Below are 19,034 nucleotides of genomic sequence, written 5' to 3'. Positions count from 1 at the left end.
ATCTTTTTGTCATTCCGGGCACCCAAGAAATGTCTCGTTCTATAGGTTAGTAGCCCTACTTCCACCGGTGTAACTACCTCGCATCCGTATGCCAGCATAAACAAGGATTCCCCTGTCGGAGTTTTTGCTGTAGTTCTGTACGCCCAGAGTATCCTTGGCAGCTTGTCCGCCCAATCTCCTTTCTTCTCCGCGACCTTTTTCTTGAGGATTGAGAGTAACGCCTTGTTTTTTACCTCAGCTTGACCATTTGCTTAGGGATGGCCTAGGGATGAGTACTTTCCTTGATCCATTCTCTGTAGTGATTTGAGTTGAACTGGCGCCCATTGTCGGTTATAATACTCTGGGGAATTTCGAACCTGTAAACAACATTTTTCCACAAGAATTTTGTCACGGCTTTGCCCGTGATTGTTGCTAACGACTCTGCTTCTTCCCACTTTGTAAAATAATTGACGGCGACTATCATGAATTTAACACCACATTTTCCCGGTGAGAAGGGTCTCGCCAAATCTAGCCCCCACTAGGCGAAAGGCTATGGTGCTGTCACTGATGTTAACTCTTCCGGAGGGGCATGTGGTACAAATGCGTAAGTCTGGCATTTCACACATTTTTTGGTAAACTCCCGTGCATCTCTTAGAGCATTAGGCTAGTAATATTCTGCCCTGACTGCTTTCCTAGCCAAGGTTCTTCCCCCACTGTGATTTCCACATATCCCTTCGTGTATTTCAACTAGGACATATTGTACTTCTTGTGCGGAGATGCATCACAGTAAAGGAACAGAGAAGCCCCTTTTATAAAGGATTCCATTGATGGGTAGGAATCTTGCCGCCCTTTTCTTTATCTTTCTCACCTCTTCTTTTGCTTCTGGTAGTTTTCCTTCTTCCAAGTACTCTACTACTCTATCCACCCAATCTGGAGTGCTTGAGCCCAGGACTCCAACCTCTATGCCAACAACTGGGACCTCGATGACCCTTTTCTCGACTTTCCATAGTAGGGGGATTTCCTCCCCTCTTGATGCCGCTCCTGCCAATCTGTTTGCGACCTCGTTGTCCGCCCTTGATATCTGAGTTATAGTGAAATATGAGAAGAGATTGCACATTTCACAAACTCGTGCCAATTACCTTTTTAACCTTTCACCCTTAGTAGCGTATAGGCCTAAAACCTGATTTACTACCACTTGTGAATCTGACCTGGCATCTACTTCAGTTGCCCCTATTTGGGTGGCCACGGACAACCCTGCTATAAGCGTGTTGCCCAGATGACTAACACAAGAGGGGGGGGTGAATTGAGTTGTATTAAAAAAAATAACAATTATAAATCAAATATATAATATAAAATATAAACAAAATATGAAATAACAATAAAATATAAAGAGTAAGGGTAAGAGAGAAGCAAACTCAGTATGTTAACGAGGTTCGGCCCCACTGCCTACGTCCTCGCCTCAAACTACCCCTTGAGGATTCCCAAATTCACTATTCAACCTCCTTCAGGTGGAGATAGAAACCTATTACACCTTTGAACAACACCGCTACAAAGGATCCGTGTAGAACACCCTCTACACTTGCAATCACCTTACAAGTGGTGATTCAACTATTCCCCGTATAGAATACTTTCTACAAGTACAAGGGTTATACACACCCTTTTTCTGATACAAAAGCTGATAGTGGGTAGGTTATCAAAAAATACTCCTCAATGAGTGAAATAAGAACAATACAGCGCAAACTATATCTCTCAAAATGAATAAGGATTAATGCTCAATGCTTAGAGAAGAGAGAATGAAAGCTTTGAATGAATGTTGTATGCTCTTGGTGTTGTGAATGTGAAGCTCTCAAATGATCTATTTATAGGCATATGAGACTTCATATTCAAATTTAAAAAGATTCACATGTCAAAGACAACATCATTCATTTTTTCAAAAAATTCAAATAAAAGGTTCTTCTTTTTCAATTGTCAAAGACAACATCATTCACTCTTTCAAAAAAATCAAACTTAATCTTTTACTTTTGGCATATGACAAAATGAGCACATTTTCCTTTTCAAAAAATTCAAACCTAATCTTTTACTTTTTGCATATGACAAAATGAGCACACTTTACTTTTCAAATTTTTCAAACAAAATCATCTACCTTTTGTATAAGTCTAAAAAAGCATCAATCACTTTTGAAAATATTCAAATAAAACATGCACATGTGAAAGATGACAATCAATCATCTTTAATATTTTCAAAGTTCAACCCTTTAATCAAGGCATGCACATGCAAAAGATGATAATCAATCATCTTTCAAAATTTTCAAATTTAATTTTCAAAAAAAATCATGCACATGTGGAAAATGTATTTTAATGCTTTATGATAAAATATTAATTTTGAGCATTAATCCTAATTTCAAATTTTAAGAGATTTACAATATTACTCTATGACTTTAATGTGAACTTGTTTCCTTCTTGCTCATGCTTGATTTTTTGATGTGCTTAATTCCATTGTGTGAACAACTTGAGCTTGAAACTCCTTTATTCTTTGAATTCATTTGTTATAATCAAAATCCATGTGTAGATTTATAATCACATGAAACTTGAATCCTTGGGTTCAACAATCTCCCCCTTTTTGATGATGACAAATACTTGATAGAACTTGAAACCTATATTAATACTTAAGCTCCCCCTGAAAATATGCGTTAGTTTTTCAAGCAAAAGTATAAATATAATTCCAAGCATATATAACAAGTTTAGCAATTTAAACAACGTTAATGTTCTAGTCTAAAACTTCTCCCCCTTTTGGCATCATTAAAAAGGATCGGCAGCAAGTAAATAGACCTGAAGAAAACGGTGCGTTAGTAGACACTGTAGATAAATAAATAAATTTCATCCATCCGTGACTTGACAAGTGCGGCTAGAGATTTGAAAAAATCGTCTGATGTTGTTGACAAACGAGATTGAAGGCTCCGAGTTTCTAAAAAATGTCATTTTCACCGATCAGGAAAAAAAATACATTACTCTTTGACTTGGATGATAGCTTGTCTTATTCTTTATCCTATCTCTATAAAATCAGTCCTGAAGTTCATCCAATCCGCATCAAGTTTTCTTTTCATCTCTATAACTCATCTGCATTCCTTCAACATTCTCGTTTTAAGCCTTTTATTCTTTTCTCAATGGCTCATTCTTCTAACATTTCTCTAGATCCATCCATGAGGCATTCTGCATCTCAACCTCCTGTTCTTTCTGCAGCTACTATTGGTGCCATGTTGCAGCAAGAAAATAATAATCTGACTAATAAGTCAGATTCTGATGCTATTTATGACTTGGTGAGTCTTGGGACTCGTTACTCTTCCTCTATTTTGGCTTTTTCTCAGCGGCAACAAGCCAAAAATCATGAAGTTGAAAAGCTCAAAGAACAAATTGTTGTACTTCAACGAATTGTTCAAGAGTCTCATACAAGGGAAGGAATCATTCGGCAGAAGAATAAACAGTTGAAATCTTTATTAGATTCTTCATTCCGCTTGCCGGTTCCCATGGATAAGAATGACATGATATTGTATGAAGAGAATGAGCGTCTCAAACATGAGGCTAAGAATCTCAAGTTTATGTAAAAGTATTTAAAAAATCTATCTCTATTTTTATTGACTCTGGTCTATCTTTTAAGAGATATTCATAGCATGTATCATACCTATTTCTCTTCTGATCATACATAATCTATCTTCTGGTAAAGGTTTTGTGAAAATATCTGCTAACTGATCGTGTGTGTTTGTGAACTCTAATATTATATCGCCTTTTTGCACATGATCTCGAAGAAAATGATACCTTATTTCAATATGCTTAGTTCTAGAATGTTGTATTGGATTCTTTGAAAGATTTATAGCACTTGTATTATCACATTTGATTGGAATGTAATTATACATGAGTTTAAAATCTTCAAGTTGTTGCTTCATGTAGAGAACTTGAGCACAACTACTACCCGCAGCAACATATTCTACCTCAGCAGTAGATAGTGCAACAGAATTTTGTTTTTTACTAAACCAGGAAACTAATGCATGACCTAAGAAATGACATGCTCCACTAGTGCTTTTTCGATCTATTTTACAGCCAGCATAATCTGCATCTGTGTAGCTAATTAGATCGAAAGATGTGTGCTTAGGGTACCATAACCCTAGGTTAATTGTACCACTAAGATATCTAAGAATGTGCTTAACTTCAATTAAATGTGATTCTTTTGGAGATGATTGAAAGCGTGCACATAAGCACACACTAAACATAATATCTGGTCTACTGGCTGTTAAATATAATAAGCTACCAATCATACCTCGATATATCTTCGAGTCAACTGGTTTACCGGATTCATCTTTATCAAGTTTAGTTGATGGGCTCATTGGTGTTCCAATTTCCTTAGCATTTTCCATCCCAAACTTCTTCAGTAATTCCTTAATATATTTTGATTGATTGATGAATGTCTCACTTTTTGCTTGCTTAATTTACAATCCGAGAAAGAATGTAAGTTCTCCCATCATGCTCATTTCAAATTCTTCCTGCATAGTCTTAGTAAAAACTTGACACATATTTTCATTAGTAGCAGCGAATATTATATCATCAACATAAATCTGAATAAAAAGAATATCATCATTTTCATATTTAATGAAAAGAGTTGTGTCGATTTTTCCTCTTGAAAAACTTTTTTCAATCAAGAAACCACTAAATCTTTCGTACCAAGCTCTAGGAGCTTGTTTAAGTCCATATAGTGCTTTTGTGAGTTTGAAAACATGATTTGGGGAAATATGATTTTCAAAACCTGGAGGTTGCTCAACATATACCTCTTCATTTATAAAACCATTTAAGAAAGCACTTTTAACATCCATTTAAAAAAGTTTGAAATCTTTATAACAAGCATATGCAAGTAGCATTCGAATAGCTTCTAATCTTGTGACAGGTGCATATGTCTCATCATAATCGATTCCTTCTTCTTGATTAAAACCTTGGGCTACAAGTCGAGCCTTATTTCTAGTAATGACTCTGGACTCATCTTTCTTGTTTCTAAAAACCCACTTTGTTCCAATAATAGTATGATTTTTGGGTCTAGGAACAAGTGTCCAAACATCATTTCTTTCAAATTGATTCAACTCTTCTTGCATAGCTAGAATCCAAGATTCATCAAGAAGTGCGTCATCAATATTTTTGGGTTCAATTTGAGATAGAAAAGCAGTATGATTGCAAATATTTCTAAGAGATGATCGAGTACTTACACCTTGTGAAGGTTCTCCCAAAATTTGTTCCGCTGGATGATCTTTCACAAATTTTCACTGTTTGGTTACATCTTGTATTAAATTTTGATGATCTTTCCTGATGGCTCCATGTTGAACTTCCTCTATTGTTTTCTCTTTGTTGAGATTGAGACTTTCTGTGTTATTTATACCTCCTGTTTCTTCATCAATAGATTTCTTGGAGAGTAGAGAATTAGATTCATCAAATACTACATGCATAGATTCTTGTACAGTCAAAGTCTTTTTATTGAATACTCTATAAGTTTTACTATTAGTAGAATATCCGAGAAAGATACCTTCATCAGATTTTGCATCAAACTTGCCTAAATTATCCCTATCATTCAAAATAAAATATTTGCATCCAAATACATGAAAGTAACCAATGTTGGGCTTTTTCTCATTCCAAAGCTCATAGGGGGTTTTATCTAACTTAGACCTTAGCATAACTCTATTTATAACATAACATGCAGTACTTACCGCTTCGGCCCAAAAATAACTAGGCAAGTTGTTCTCATTGAGCATTGTTCTTGCCATCTCTTGAAGAGATCTATTTTTCCTCTCTACTACTCCATTTTGTTGAGGAGTTCGAAAAGCAGAAAAATTATGCACAAAACCGTTTTCATCACAAAATGTTTCAATATTTTTTTTAACAAACTCTTTTCCCCTATCACTTCAGATACTTGAAATAGTATAGCCCTTTTCATTTTGAATTCTCTTGCATAATTTGGTAAAGGCATTATGTGTCTCATATTTATGAGCAAGAAAGATTACCCAAGTATATCTAGAGAAATCATCAACAATAACAAATGCATAATATTTTTCTCCTAAACTTACAACTCTATTTGGTCCAAAAGGATCCATGTGTATCAGTTGCAATGGTCTAGTAGTGGAAATATGTTTTTTAGTTTTAAAAGAAGTTTTTATTTGTTTACCAAATTGACATGCATCACAAATTTTGTCTTTAAGAAAATTTGTTTTTGGTAAACCTCTCACAAGATCATTTTTTTAAAGTTTGGAAATAAGTTCCATATTGGCATGACCTAATCTTCTATGCCATAGCCAACTAGTTTCATTTTGAGCTGAAAAGCAAATAGCATCTTGTGAGGTAATTTCTTCAAAATCGATTGTATAAACATTATTGTTTCTAAAAGTAATAAAACAAATATTACAATCATGATCATTCAAAATAATGCATTTATCCATTTTGAAAGTAACTGTAAATCATTTATCACATAATTGACTTATGCTCAAAAGATTATGTTTTAAACCTTCAACAAGTAGAACATATTCAATTATGAGAGAAGATTCATTACCAATTTTACCTATTCCCACGATCTTCCCTTTCGAGTTGTCTCCAAATGTCACGTGTCCTTCTTCTTTAGATCTAAGATCAAAAAACTTAGTCTTGTCTCCCGTCATGTGTCTTGAACATCCACTATCTAAAAACCACTTATTTTTGTTTGTGGATGACTTCATGCATACATATAAAACAATTAAAATGATTTTTCTTGGTACCCAAGTTCTTTGGGTCCTTTATTTATTAGTATTAGAAGAAACAAGATTTTTAGGTACCCATATGACCCTAATAGTCATTGTATGATTTCTTCTAATAGGACAAGTATGATAATTATGACCATTTCTATTACAAAAATTGCAAATAGCATGTGACATATATGAAAAACTTGAATGATTATAATAATATCTTTTTTTGACAAAATTATTTTTATGAAAAGAATTTTGAATATTAGTCTTTGATGTAGAATGATTATCAAAGAAATTTTTATAAGGTTTGTATTTTTGTTTTGGCATATATCTCAATCCTGCCTTGTCAAAAACACATTTTTGACTACCAAGAAGTTTTTCAAAATTTCTTTTTCCATTTGTAAAGTTTTCAACAATATTTTCTAAATCGGTTTTCTTCTTATTCAATTCAAGATTTTCATCTTTCAAAATGATACTTTCTTTTCTTAAAATTTCAATTTCGTTTGTTAAAGAAGAATTTTTCTTTTTCAAAGCAGTATACTTGATACCCAATTTTTTAAATTCCTCATAAATCTCTTCTAAAACATTTTGCAATTCTTCATATGAAGGATTTTCAATATTATCAAGATTTGTTACCTCAATGTCATCTTTAGCCATAAGACAAAGATTTGCTGATTCTTCATTACTTGCTTCACTATCTGAACTACTTGAATCATCATCCCATATAGCTTTCATTGCTTTCTTGCCCTTGTTTCGATCTTTCTTTAGCAGAGGACAATCTGGCTTGATATGACCAGGTTTATTGCATTTATAACAAATTAAAGTGTCATTTTTACCTGAATCTTTCTTGGAAAACTTTTTGAAGGATTTCCTCAGAGGAGTTCTATTTTTCTTCAAGAACCTCTGAATTCTTCTTGTTATCATCGCAACTTCTTCATCTTTATCGTCATTTTCCTCATCTTCATCACTTTCACTTTCATGAGGAATAGCTTTAAGTGCTAAGCTCTTCTTTGGCTTTCCTTCTTCTTCTCCTTTTTTCAATGTGTACTCATGGTGATAAGTGATCCGATGAGTTCATTGATTTCGAGTTTCTTGAGGTCTCTAGCTTCAAGAATCGCTGTAACTTTTGATTTCCAACGTTTTGGTAAAGAGTTGAGAATTTTTCTTACTATCTCCACCTTGGAATAAACTTTGCCAAGAGCTGTCAAGCTGTTTATGATGTTAGTAAAACGAGTGTGCATACTAGAAATAAATTTATCATCATTCATCTTAAACATTTCATATTCATGAGTAAGAATATAAATTTTTGATTCTTTGACTTGCGAAGTTCCTTCATAAGTTACTTCCAAGTTATCCCAAATTTCCTTTGCCGTAGCGCAATTCATTATTCTATTAAACTCATTTCCATTAAGAGCATTATATAATAAATTCATAGCAGTTAAATTTAAAGTATAAAGTCTATCGTCTTCACGATCAAACTCTTCTTCTTCCTTTTTGACCTTTACTCCATCAACCACTTTTGTTGGAATATAAGGTCCATTTACAATACATTTCCAGATTTCTCTACCTTGAGCTTGAAGAAATATTCTCATTCTAACTTTCCAAAATGAGTAATTATCTCCACAAAAGAGTGGATGCCGACTGCTAGATTAACTTTTACCAAATGAAGCTGCAATGTTAGCCATAAGATCTTAACTCTAAAGATAGTTAATCTTATAATAGAGTTTTTAGCTCTGATACCAATTGTTGCCCAGATGACTAACACAAGAGGGGGGGTGAATTGAGTTGTATTAAAAAAAATAACAATTATAAATCAAATATATAATATAAAATATAAACAAAATATGAAATAACAATAAATATAAAGAGTAAGGGTAAGAGAGAAGCAAACTCAGTATGTTAACGAGGTTCGGCCCTACTGCCTACGTCATCGCCTCAAGCTACCCCTTGAGGATTCCCAAATTCACTATTCAACCTCATTCAGGTGGAGATAGAAACCTATTACACCTTTGAACAACACCGCTACAAAGGATCCGTGTAGAACACCCTCTACACTTGCAATCACCTTACAAGTGGTGATTCAACTATTTCCCGTATAGAATACTTTCTACAGGTACAAGGGTTATACACACCCTTTTTCTGATACAAAAGCTGATAGTGGGTAGGTTATCAGAAAATACTCCTCAATGAGTGAAATAAGAACAATACAGCGCAAACTATATCTCTCAAAATGAATAAGGATTAATGCTCAATGCTTAGAGAAGAGAGAATGAAAGTTTTGAATGAATGTTATATGCTCTTGATGTTGTGAATGTGAAGCTCTCAAATGATCTATTTATAGGCATATGAGACTTCATATTCAAATTTAAAAAGATTCACATGTCAAAGACAACATCATTCATTTTTTCAAAAAATTCAAATAAAAGGTTCTTCTTTTTCAATTGTCAAAGACAACTTCATTCACTTTTTCAAAAAAATCAAACTTAATCTTTTACTTTTGGCATATGACAAAATGAGCACATTTTCCTTTTCAAAAAATTCAAACATAATCTTTTACTTTTTGCATATGACAAAATGAGCACACTTTACTTTTCAAATTTTTCAAACAAAATCATCTACCTTTTGTATAAGTCTAAAAAAGCATCAATCACTTTTGAAAATATTCAAATAAAACATACACATGTGAAAGATGACAATCAATTATCTTTAATATTTTCAAAGTTCAACCCTTTAATCAAGGCATGCACATGCAAAAGATGACAATTAATCATCTTTCAAAATTTTCAAATTTAATTTTCAAAAAATTTCATGCACATGTGGAAAATGTATTTTAATGCTTTATGATAAAATATTAATTTTGAGCATTAATCCTAATTTCAAATTTTAAGAGATTTACAATATTACTCTATGACTTTAATGTGAACTTGTTTCCTTCTTGCTCATGCTTGGTTTTTTGATGTGCTTGATTCTATTGTGTGAACAACTTGAGCTTGAAACTCCTTTATTCTTTGAATTCATTTGTTATCATCAAAATCCATGTGTAGATTTATAATCACATGAAACTTGAAACCTTGGGTTCAACAAAGCGCTTCATATTCAGCTTTGTTATTCGTTACTTTGAATGTCAGTGTGGCCATATAATACCGCTCTTGGCCATCAGGGCTCAGCAAATGTATCCCCAGGCCTCCGCCTATCTGGTAGGACGACCTGTGTATAAACAATATCCACGGCTTCTCTGATGGTGCTACTGCCTCCTCCCAGGGAAAGTCTGAGAACTCTGCCACAAAATCCACCATCGCTTGCCCTTTAATTGCTTTTCTCGGCTCATACTCTACATTGAATTCACTCAACTCGATTGACCAACCTATCAGCCTCCCTGTGCTATCCGGTTTCCTCAGAATTTTTGCCAATGGAGCCTCCATTAGTACCCTTACCATGTGGGTTTGAAAATAAGGACAGAACTTCCTAGCCGCCACTACCAAAGCGAATACCAATAATTCGATTCGAGGATACCTTGTTTCTACTACTCTGAGTGCTCGACTCACATAATATACTGGATGTTGTACGGCTCCTTCTTCTTTTATGAGAACAACAGATACAGCATGCTGGGAGCTACTAGATACGCATAGAGTACGTCACCCTTCTCTGGTCGCTTTAAAATGGGCGGATTGATCAGATATTGTTTTAATTTTTTGAACGCGTGGTCGCACTGTTCATTCCAAAGATGCACTTTCCGCAATACTTGGAAGAAGGGGAGGCACTTATCTATTGACCTGGCTATGAACCTTCCCAGGGCCGCCACTCTCCTGCCAGACATTGAGTCTCGTTTAGATTTTTTGGTGGTTTCATATTGATTATGGCCTCTTTTTTATCTAAAGAAGCTTCAATTCCTCTCTCAAATACGATGAAGCCTAAGAATTTTCCCGACTGGGCCCTGAAAGCACATTTTGATGGATTCAACCTCATTTTGTAACGACGTAAGACTCCAAACACCGTTCGCAAATCCACAAAGTGCTGGGCAGGCTCTTTGCTCTTTACCAGTAGGTCATCCACATATACCTCCGTGGATTTTCCAATCTGTTTCTTGAACATCCGATTCACCAGCCTCTGGTAAGTCACCCCTGCATTTTTCAGTCTAAAGGGCTTGACCTGGTAGAAATATAGCCCTCGGTCTGTGATGAAAGATGTTTTTTCTTCGTTCACTGCATTCATCTGTATCTGGTTGTAACCTGAATACGCGTCCATGAAGCTCAACATAGGATGCCTCGCTCTAGCATCTACAATGGCGTCGATGCATGGTAAGGGGAAGCTATCTTTCGGACAAGCTTTGTTTAAATCTATGAAGTCTACGCACATCCTCCACTTCCCGTTTGCCTTTTTCACCATGATAACGTTGGATAACCACTTCGGGTAGTGGGCCTCTCTAATGAAGCCGGCCGCAAGCAACCTTTCAACTTCTTCATTAATGGCGGCGTACTTTTTTGCGCTGAATGATCTCTTCTTCTATCACGCTGCCTTGTGTGTTGGGTCTACGCCTAAGCAATGCTCAATGACCTCGTTGTCTATACCTGGCATCTCTTCATGGCTCCATGCGAAGACATCCTTGTGTTCTACCAACAACTGTATTAGGGCTTCTCTATCTGTTGGTGGGACTTGTGTCCCGATACGGATAGTGGTCCTACGGCGGTCAGTGTATAATGCCACGAGTTCCAGAGGTTCGTTGACTTCTGCATGTCGCTGAATCCGGTCATCCCTGACTTCTATATCTCTCTCATAAGTTACCGCTACAGGTGGTGGTAGGGGCAGCAAGGCCCCATCCTGTCCTGCCACCGTGCAGACTTCCTTCTTGACTTTCTTTAATTCTTGCACATAACATTCTTGAGTCAGGGCCTACTTGCCTCTCCCACGCCGCTATCTGTTGGGAACTTCATCTTGAGATGGTAGGTGGATGTTACCGCCCTCCAATGGTTAAGTGTCAGTCTTTCCAATATAGCATTGTAAGAGCAAGGAGCTTTCACTACTAAAAAGTTGGTCATGGTAGTTGTCGTCCTCGTCCCCGTTCTTACAGTTACTGGAAGTGTGATTGCCCCTACGGGCTGGATAGTATCTCCTGAGAAACCCTTTAATGGCGTAGGGGAGAGCCTCAGTTTGCCAACATCAATTCTCATTTTGACAAATGCTTCCCAAAACAGTATATCAGTCGAGCTCTCATTGTCTACTAGTACCCGCCTAGTTGTATAATTGGCTATTACGAGAGTTATTATTAGAGCATCATCATGCGGATATATGATTCCTTCCCTATCTGCCTCTTCAAAGGATATCACCATTCGCTCATTACTAAGCTTTGGTTGTTTGTGTGCTCTATTAGCCACGAACACCTCTTCATATCTTGCCTTTCGTGCATACGCCTTTCGGCTGAATGTGGAAATACCACCCCCAGGAAAACCTCCGGCTATAGTCTTTATTTCTCCTATAGGCGCCCTGTTCCAATCGCCTATTGGGGGCGACCTCGCTCTCCTGTCCTGGCGGTCATTAGCGTGGCACCTTCTTTCTGGACTGAAACTTCGCCTTGGTTGTTTTTTAGTCTCCTGGCGCCTTCTTGGTTTTGACCGCTCTAAGATCATTCGCTCCAGCTCGCCAGTTCCTGCTAACTTCGCAACCCTCTTTCTCATGGTCGTGTAGTTCTCAGTCCAATGCGAGCTTGTCTGACGATACTTGCAGTACCGACTGCCCATTTTGATAGGATGGCGATTTTCCCTTTCTCTCTCTCCTTCCTGTTTGCCCAGATTACTGTGCACCAGTCTGAGGTTGAGATCTGACTGCTCTTCCCTCGCTCTTTCTCGCCTACTTGGATTACCCTTCTTATTAGCCCGCCTGTTTCTCCGCTCAATCTGGGTATCGTCTTTACAAGGGTCCACCAAAGCTTGCAGAGTATCTTCTGCATTGACAAAATCATCCACCTTGTCCATGAACTCCCTGAGGGTGGAAGGAGACCTTCGTGCCAATTCTGCCATAAAAGGACTGCGCGACCATACCCCTCCTAAAAGGGCGGTCAGGGTGATCTTCTCATCTTAGTCATTCGTTGTTAAGCGTTCTCTGTTGAAACAGGTCAAGTAAGTCTTTAAATTCTCATCCTCCTTTTGCTTAACCGTTAACAAGTAGGCGGCTGGGCGCCGTCATCTTCTGCTAGGCATGAATTGGATCAAGAATTGCTTTGCTAGTTCCTCAAAGCTGTCTATTGACTTTGGTTTAAGGGTCCCAAACCAGCCCCTAGTCATTCCTTTCAGGGTCAAAGGGAAACCGTGGAGTGTGATATGAGCTTTAAAGTTTCCAAATGATCTATCGGGTCCTTGGACCCATCGTACATCCCTATCTGGGGAACTTTGAATTTTAGCGGGAGCAGCATAGCCATAATACGAGCGATGTACAGCAAATCTATTTGGTATAGTAGACTTTCCATCGAGGAAGAACCGCCCATCTTTTTCATCATCTCTTCATACTTTCCCGCTAGCTCCTTCAACTCCTCATGCATTCTTTCTTTCTCTGTTCGTTCAACAAGCTTTTCGACCTTGCAATGGGCCTCATCTTCTCCTTGCTTGCTGTGAGCGAACACATCAACATTATGGGAATTGGCGTTCTTCTGTCTTAAGTCATTGTTCTCCTTTTGTAAGATTCCTACGACCTCCAGAGCTTGTTTCAATTTTTCTTCTGCTACTGCTAGTCGCACTTCCACAGATGACGGTCAGGCGTCCATCGTTCGGCTTGCTATTGATCGTGTTACAATTGACATGTGAGAACCACACTGAATCACATAGATCGCACAGCCGACGCTAAATGTTAGGGACGTGTCTCACTTCCAATCTTCCACTATGCAACCGATCTTCGTTGATGAAACTTGAGGGGGACTCCTTCTCCTGAAAACACTCTGATGCTTAAGTCAGTTAAGAGATCATTGTATTCGAGTTAAATTACCAAAGACTACCTATATATATAGGCTCGTTTGTTGTACTTATCTGATTCAAGATTTATTGGAACAGATCAAGGCTTAAGATTTTGAATAACCGCATCCCTCCTTGCTGTTTTTATCCTTCTGTTAAAGGTGATGCCATGCATATCTTTTTTCAAACTCTTCTTGATTGTCCCTCTATGACCCCTGGGCCCATCCTCTAGGCCTTTTGGTTTTTATTGTACTATGGGCCTTCTTATACATTCCAGGGCCCTTCGGTTGGGATGGTCCCTTCAGACCATGGACAAGGTTGTTGAAGCTTACCTCTTGGAAAATGCCACTGGCAATGCTTAAAGAGTCATTCCCTTAAGCTGTCTTCAAGCTTTTATATATGTGCTCGCATTTTTTTGTTTTGTCTTTTATTGTCTTTCTTGATTTTTTGTTTTCTTCATATTCTTATTATTACTTTTTTAACATTTCTCTTGCATTCTATATAATATGTGTGGAAAATTGTCTTCCACTTCAATAAATTCCTCAATTGGATCAATATTCAGGACTCCAGGATTGTTTTATTTGAACTTGTTACAAGTCTATGTCATATGTTCTCTGTTATCTCGATATGTAGCGATATTACCACTTGAATCCAAAGTTTACTGCATGATTTCTATCAACTTGCTCACAATTTATATTCTCATGTTTTCCCCTAATGCCTGGTCTTCACCTTAGTTAACATTCACAAAGATTAGACTTATCTTAGTTAACACCAACAAATATAGAAATTGATTATGGGTACATTAAGAGGGGAGGGGAAAGAAATCTCAAACGTTTATGCTCAAAGACACCAGTGTCTATGTCAAGTGTTTGAAAATGAGTCATACAAGTTACATCTTTTCCTTTGGCATAGAGTTTTGGTATAAGTAATTAGCAACACAGAATTATTGGGCTTCACACCGGTCCGACCCGACCCCTAATAACCCTAGCTAGTTAGGGCTTCACCACATATATATATATATATTGTACTTTGAGTTCTTCTTCTTGTAAGCTGGTGTATAAAGCACACATTTCATGTCATTAATATGACAATATTTGATTTGTAAGAGATTTAAATTTTAAATCTCTATTGAATCAGATATTGCCATGTTAACGACATTGAGGGGTTGGTATTGTCAAACTATATTTGACTTTTAAGAAAATAAAATCATTTGCAGCTCTGTGGATGCAAGCATGTTGCTGAACCACGTAAGTCTTGTATTTGTGTGTGATTGATTTTGTTTTGCTTCACTTTTTCTCTTATCGTTCCCAGCAACATTAAGGGATGGTTACTTCAAATGTCGTTGTATTATAGTAGTGCTCCATTTTAATCATTTCAAGAAAATAAAATGAGGCAAGACCAGCCATTTGTAGCAAGTCATTTCAATTATAGACAAGAAATTAAAAAGAGTGCACAGTTTTAACTTGGAAGAAACAGTTGGGTCTTTCTGCAATAAAAGTAGTCCTCTGACCACGCACCATCCAAAATGAAATTAGATAGCAAATAAACAACATATAACTTGTATGGTAGCTAAATATATCAAAACAGGGAAAGAATATATCGAAAGCAAATTATATCTGAGCTGTACTATCTGAAATTCTCTTCTACTTGAAGAAAGAAGGCAATGCGCAGACGATCGGGAGTGACATCATTTATGGAAAATTCTAGTGCAAGACTAGGAATTTTCGACTGAAGTAGCAAAAAGATGAAGACTCATAGCCGAAATTTATTTGAACATGCGTTTTCCATCTGAATTTAAGAATGAAAGAAGCTTTTAGTACTTCATGTACAGATAACAGAACAAACAATTGTAGTTATAGGTGACTATATCACAAAACCGAAGAATAGGAATGTGGATATAAGAGAAGAAAGCAAGCTGAGGAAGAATTCGAAAATGAGTCCTGTAGATCTGTACATGGTTCAGGAGACACAAACTCAGAGATACCCATCACATTGGAACAATACCATGAGGGAGAAAATCTTGAATTGATGGAGAATGTAAGATTAGAGAGACAGATTGATGTGAAAGGTGACTCTTGGATTCCAGAAAATTTTCCAGCAATTGTGATATTTGCACCAACCATATTCCTAAAGGTGATGCCTCCAACAACTGGAAGAGCACTAGAATCATATTTTTCATCTGGATGAGAGCCAGATTGACCTGTTACACTGATTGCCAAGTGAACATCCTCCAACTCTACACCTGAGAAAAGGATGTTTTTCATATAACCACCTCTGCCTTCTTTTGTCTTTAGTTCGACTCCAATGAAAGAGTCTCGTAGATGCAGCTGTTCCACAAGTATGTTGGAGATGCCTCCAGACATCTCACTGCCAAAAGCAAGGCCAGAGCCCGAAGAAGACTGAAGGTGAACACCTCTGATGTGGACATTTGTGGTTGGTTGGCCATATGAGATTCCATATTCATCCCAACCACTCTTAAGCACAATTGCATCATAACCCATGCTAATGTTGCAGTTCTGTATGCAAACATACTCGGAAGAATCTGCGAATTGCAATATATACATTACATATTTTCCAGCGAAAGACCTTTCCCTCGAAACAACGTTAGTTGGGAGAAAAGAAAATATGTCAAGTAGGAAGCTATCCATTTCATGATGGGGAAATCTACAATCAAGACAGTAAAACAAGCAATATAGATAGTTGGTCTGTAACCAAAGATGTTTTTTGACAAACCTGGGACTATACCACAGGTGTAAGGAGATTCTGGTGGAGCATGAGCAGTTATGTTTTCAACTAACACATTGCTGCATTTTATCCACATAAAGACACACATCAGTTGAGGAAATTCTGCTCTACTAGAAATCTTGTAGAAATGGGTCAAGAATACAAGAAATGAGATATGAGTCAAATAAGACAGTAGTTTGGCCGAGTAAGAAGTACCTGCAATACACTGGATGGATGTTCCAAGCAGGAGAATTTAAGAAGGTTAAATTTGAAATAATTACATCATCAGAGTCAATAAATTCCACCAGATGTGGTCGGCTATGATTTAGGGAATGAAAACTAAACTGATTCCACCAGACAGAACCCTGGCCATCTATTGTTCCGTTATCACCTGTTGAATTATCAAAAGGCAAGCAAATTATCTTTTATATGAGGAAGACAGAAGTAAGGTGCCTAGTTAACAGACAAACTGATAATGAGAAATCCTTGCCTGTTATCACCACATCATTTAAATTTTGCCCATTAATCAAGCTACGATATCTGCCACCTGGAAACTCGATACCTCGACCATAAGATGGGAGAGGATCTACAATATCCCAGTGAATGTAATCCTGCAAAAGCTATAAAAAGTAAGAGTTGTGGTCATTGCACCGACAATTCACAACCAAGTACATACTGGACGTATCATAGGGTCCAAAGACTCTCACAACACTGCCAAGAAAGGTGCTTCAATACTCTTGTTTTCGCTTTTCTTAAGAGGGCATTCACTGAAAAATGTATGCAGAAGTGAAATGAGAACCTGGGATCCAAGAACGGTAGCACCTCTTTCAAGGAAGAGAGTGAGATGGCTAGTAAGGTTAAAACTTCCAGTCAGCCACCTCCCTGCAGGAACATAAAGCTGCGCGCCACCCTTGTCAGCAAAGGACTTGAGATAGAAAATGGCATTTTGGAAGGCAACTGTGTTCAATGTTTCCCCGTCTCCGACTGCTCCAAATTCCAAGATGGACACACTGTGCGGTCTGGGATCCAAAAATCTCTTGTAACTGCATTGTCCATTATTTCCCTCACCATCATGTTCGATAGCAACGCTTAATGCCAAAAGCAAAAGCAGAGTCACCTGGCCTGAAAAGACGTGAAGAAAAAAGAAAAGGTTAGCGACCAGTTTTGCAAAACAAGCACTCAACCCAAAGAAATGTTCCTATATATATATATATATGAGCCTTGCGGCTATATCATTAGAGAAATGTACTTGGGCATGAGCACCACGTCATTGGGGTGGACTCAAAGGACCACCACGATAGTAACCTTGGAGGCTGGGACGATAATATGCAGTATATGCATATGGAGTCAACATTCTGAAAGTTACAACATGGTGAAAGAGACTCCTAGAAGGGAAATATATATGACATTATGGTGGAATAACATGCAACACCTTAGAACCTGATCTTATGAATAGAACTAGTCCGTATTTCACAATTTAGGCAAATCGGAATTGGTTTTGGACCAAATCTGTATAGGTTAAAACGTTTCAAGAAATTCGTCACAAAATGATACTGGTGGAAGAACTGTGGATGTTTTGGAAAAAAAGGTCTTAAAGGACACCGGCTTCGAGACACAAATATCTTCATCTGACATCACAAAGATCTAAGACCAGAAAGGATAGTGATTAGAGTATAAGATTGAAGAATGGAATTCATAGTGAATCAAAACTACCGGTAAAAGATTCACTTGAAACGCATGGTCATAGAAATACCACAAAAAAACAAAAAAATAGTGAATTCAATAGCACTTAAAAAGATCACTCTTATTATCAAACACTGGCAATAGCCATATCAGATTCAACCGAACAATCACAGAAACAAATAAAATGATTAAAACACTTAATAAAATCAGCCCCACTTCGGGATTTCACACAACCAATGAAAGTAAATGAATCGAACAACATATCCCACAATGCCAACGTACTTACTAGCCTCTTCATTGGGTCTCTTCTCCTTCCCTCAACACCAACCATTGGAACACACGGCACCAAGTAACAGAAAATCAAGAACCCCAATGAGAGAAGAGCAGCGTGCAGTAAAGAAGAAGGAGATCAGCAAGAAGTAAGAAGAGAAACTGAGAGAGAAGAAGAAGAAACAGGGGAACCTTTATGTATATAATGCCAATCGAATACGTGAAACAAGAAAACAAACAAACGGTGGGTGCGGTACATGGAAAGCGACAGCTATAAAGAAAAGCCAGCTCTTCATTAACATTTTTACGTATCCTATAACCATGTAAAAGCAAATTCCACGCATCTAACTTGGAAAGCCTGATTTGAATAATATTTTCCGATATCCCAACTTCCATTAGTTTATTATTATTATTTCCATCATCCCCTATCGAAACCACATCTTGCCGACACAACATTAATCGGCCAAGCAGAGCTCCGATCACATTTATCTAAAATTATTATCAAAAAATAACATATTTATTAGATATTTAATATCATCAATAAAATTCATAAATGCTTAATTTATAATAATTATTTATTATGTTTAAGTTGTGAGTCCAATAATCAGATGTCACCTAATAAAATATTAAGAAAGAGATAATAAATAGAATTTTTATTTTTCTTATATTTCGAGAGTCGAGGTTTTTGCTGCAAT

General features: G+C 37.0%; 1 protein-coding gene across 1 annotated transcript; it reads right to left on the bottom strand.

Annotated features, from left to right (window-relative positions):
• Nucleotides 1-15,101: 15,101 nt before the first annotated feature.
• LOC122315112 (probable polygalacturonase) lies at nt 15,102-18,547 on the bottom strand. The gene is made up of 6 exons (XM_043130878.1): nt 18,352-18,547; nt 17,186-17,508; nt 16,877-16,997; nt 16,603-16,777; nt 16,396-16,466; nt 15,102-16,204 (listed from the first exon to the last, which is right to left on the bottom strand). The coding sequence occupies exons 1-6, from the start codon at nt 18,398-18,400 to the stop codon at nt 15,531-15,533; spliced, it is 1,413 nt and encodes a 470-aa protein (XP_042986812.1). The 5' UTR covers nt 18,401-18,547; the 3' UTR covers nt 15,102-15,530.
• Between the last annotated feature and the right edge of the window lie 487 nt (nt 18,548-19,034).

This window comes from Carya illinoinensis, chromosome 7 (genome assembly GCF_018687715.1).
Source record: "Carya illinoinensis cultivar Pawnee chromosome 7, C.illinoinensisPawnee_v1, whole genome shotgun sequence".
NCBI classification, from domain to species: Eukaryota; Viridiplantae; Streptophyta; class Magnoliopsida; order Fagales; family Juglandaceae; genus Carya; species Carya illinoinensis.
This window is presented reverse-complemented; position numbering and strand designations above follow the sequence as displayed.

Coding starts and splice junctions, on each gene's coding strand:
- LOC122315112 (XM_043130878.1), bottom strand. CDS start 18,400: ATGGTTGGTGTTGAGGGAAGGAGAAGAGACCCAATGAAGAGGCTAGTA. Junction 16,998..17,185: donor CTACCGTTCTTGGATCCCAG/GTTCTCATTTCA, acceptor TAGCTTTTGCAG/GATTACATTCACTGGGATAT. Junction 16,467..16,602: donor ATCCATCCAGTGTATTGCAG/GTACTTCTTACT, acceptor GATAAAATGCAG/CAATGTGTTAGTTGAAAACA.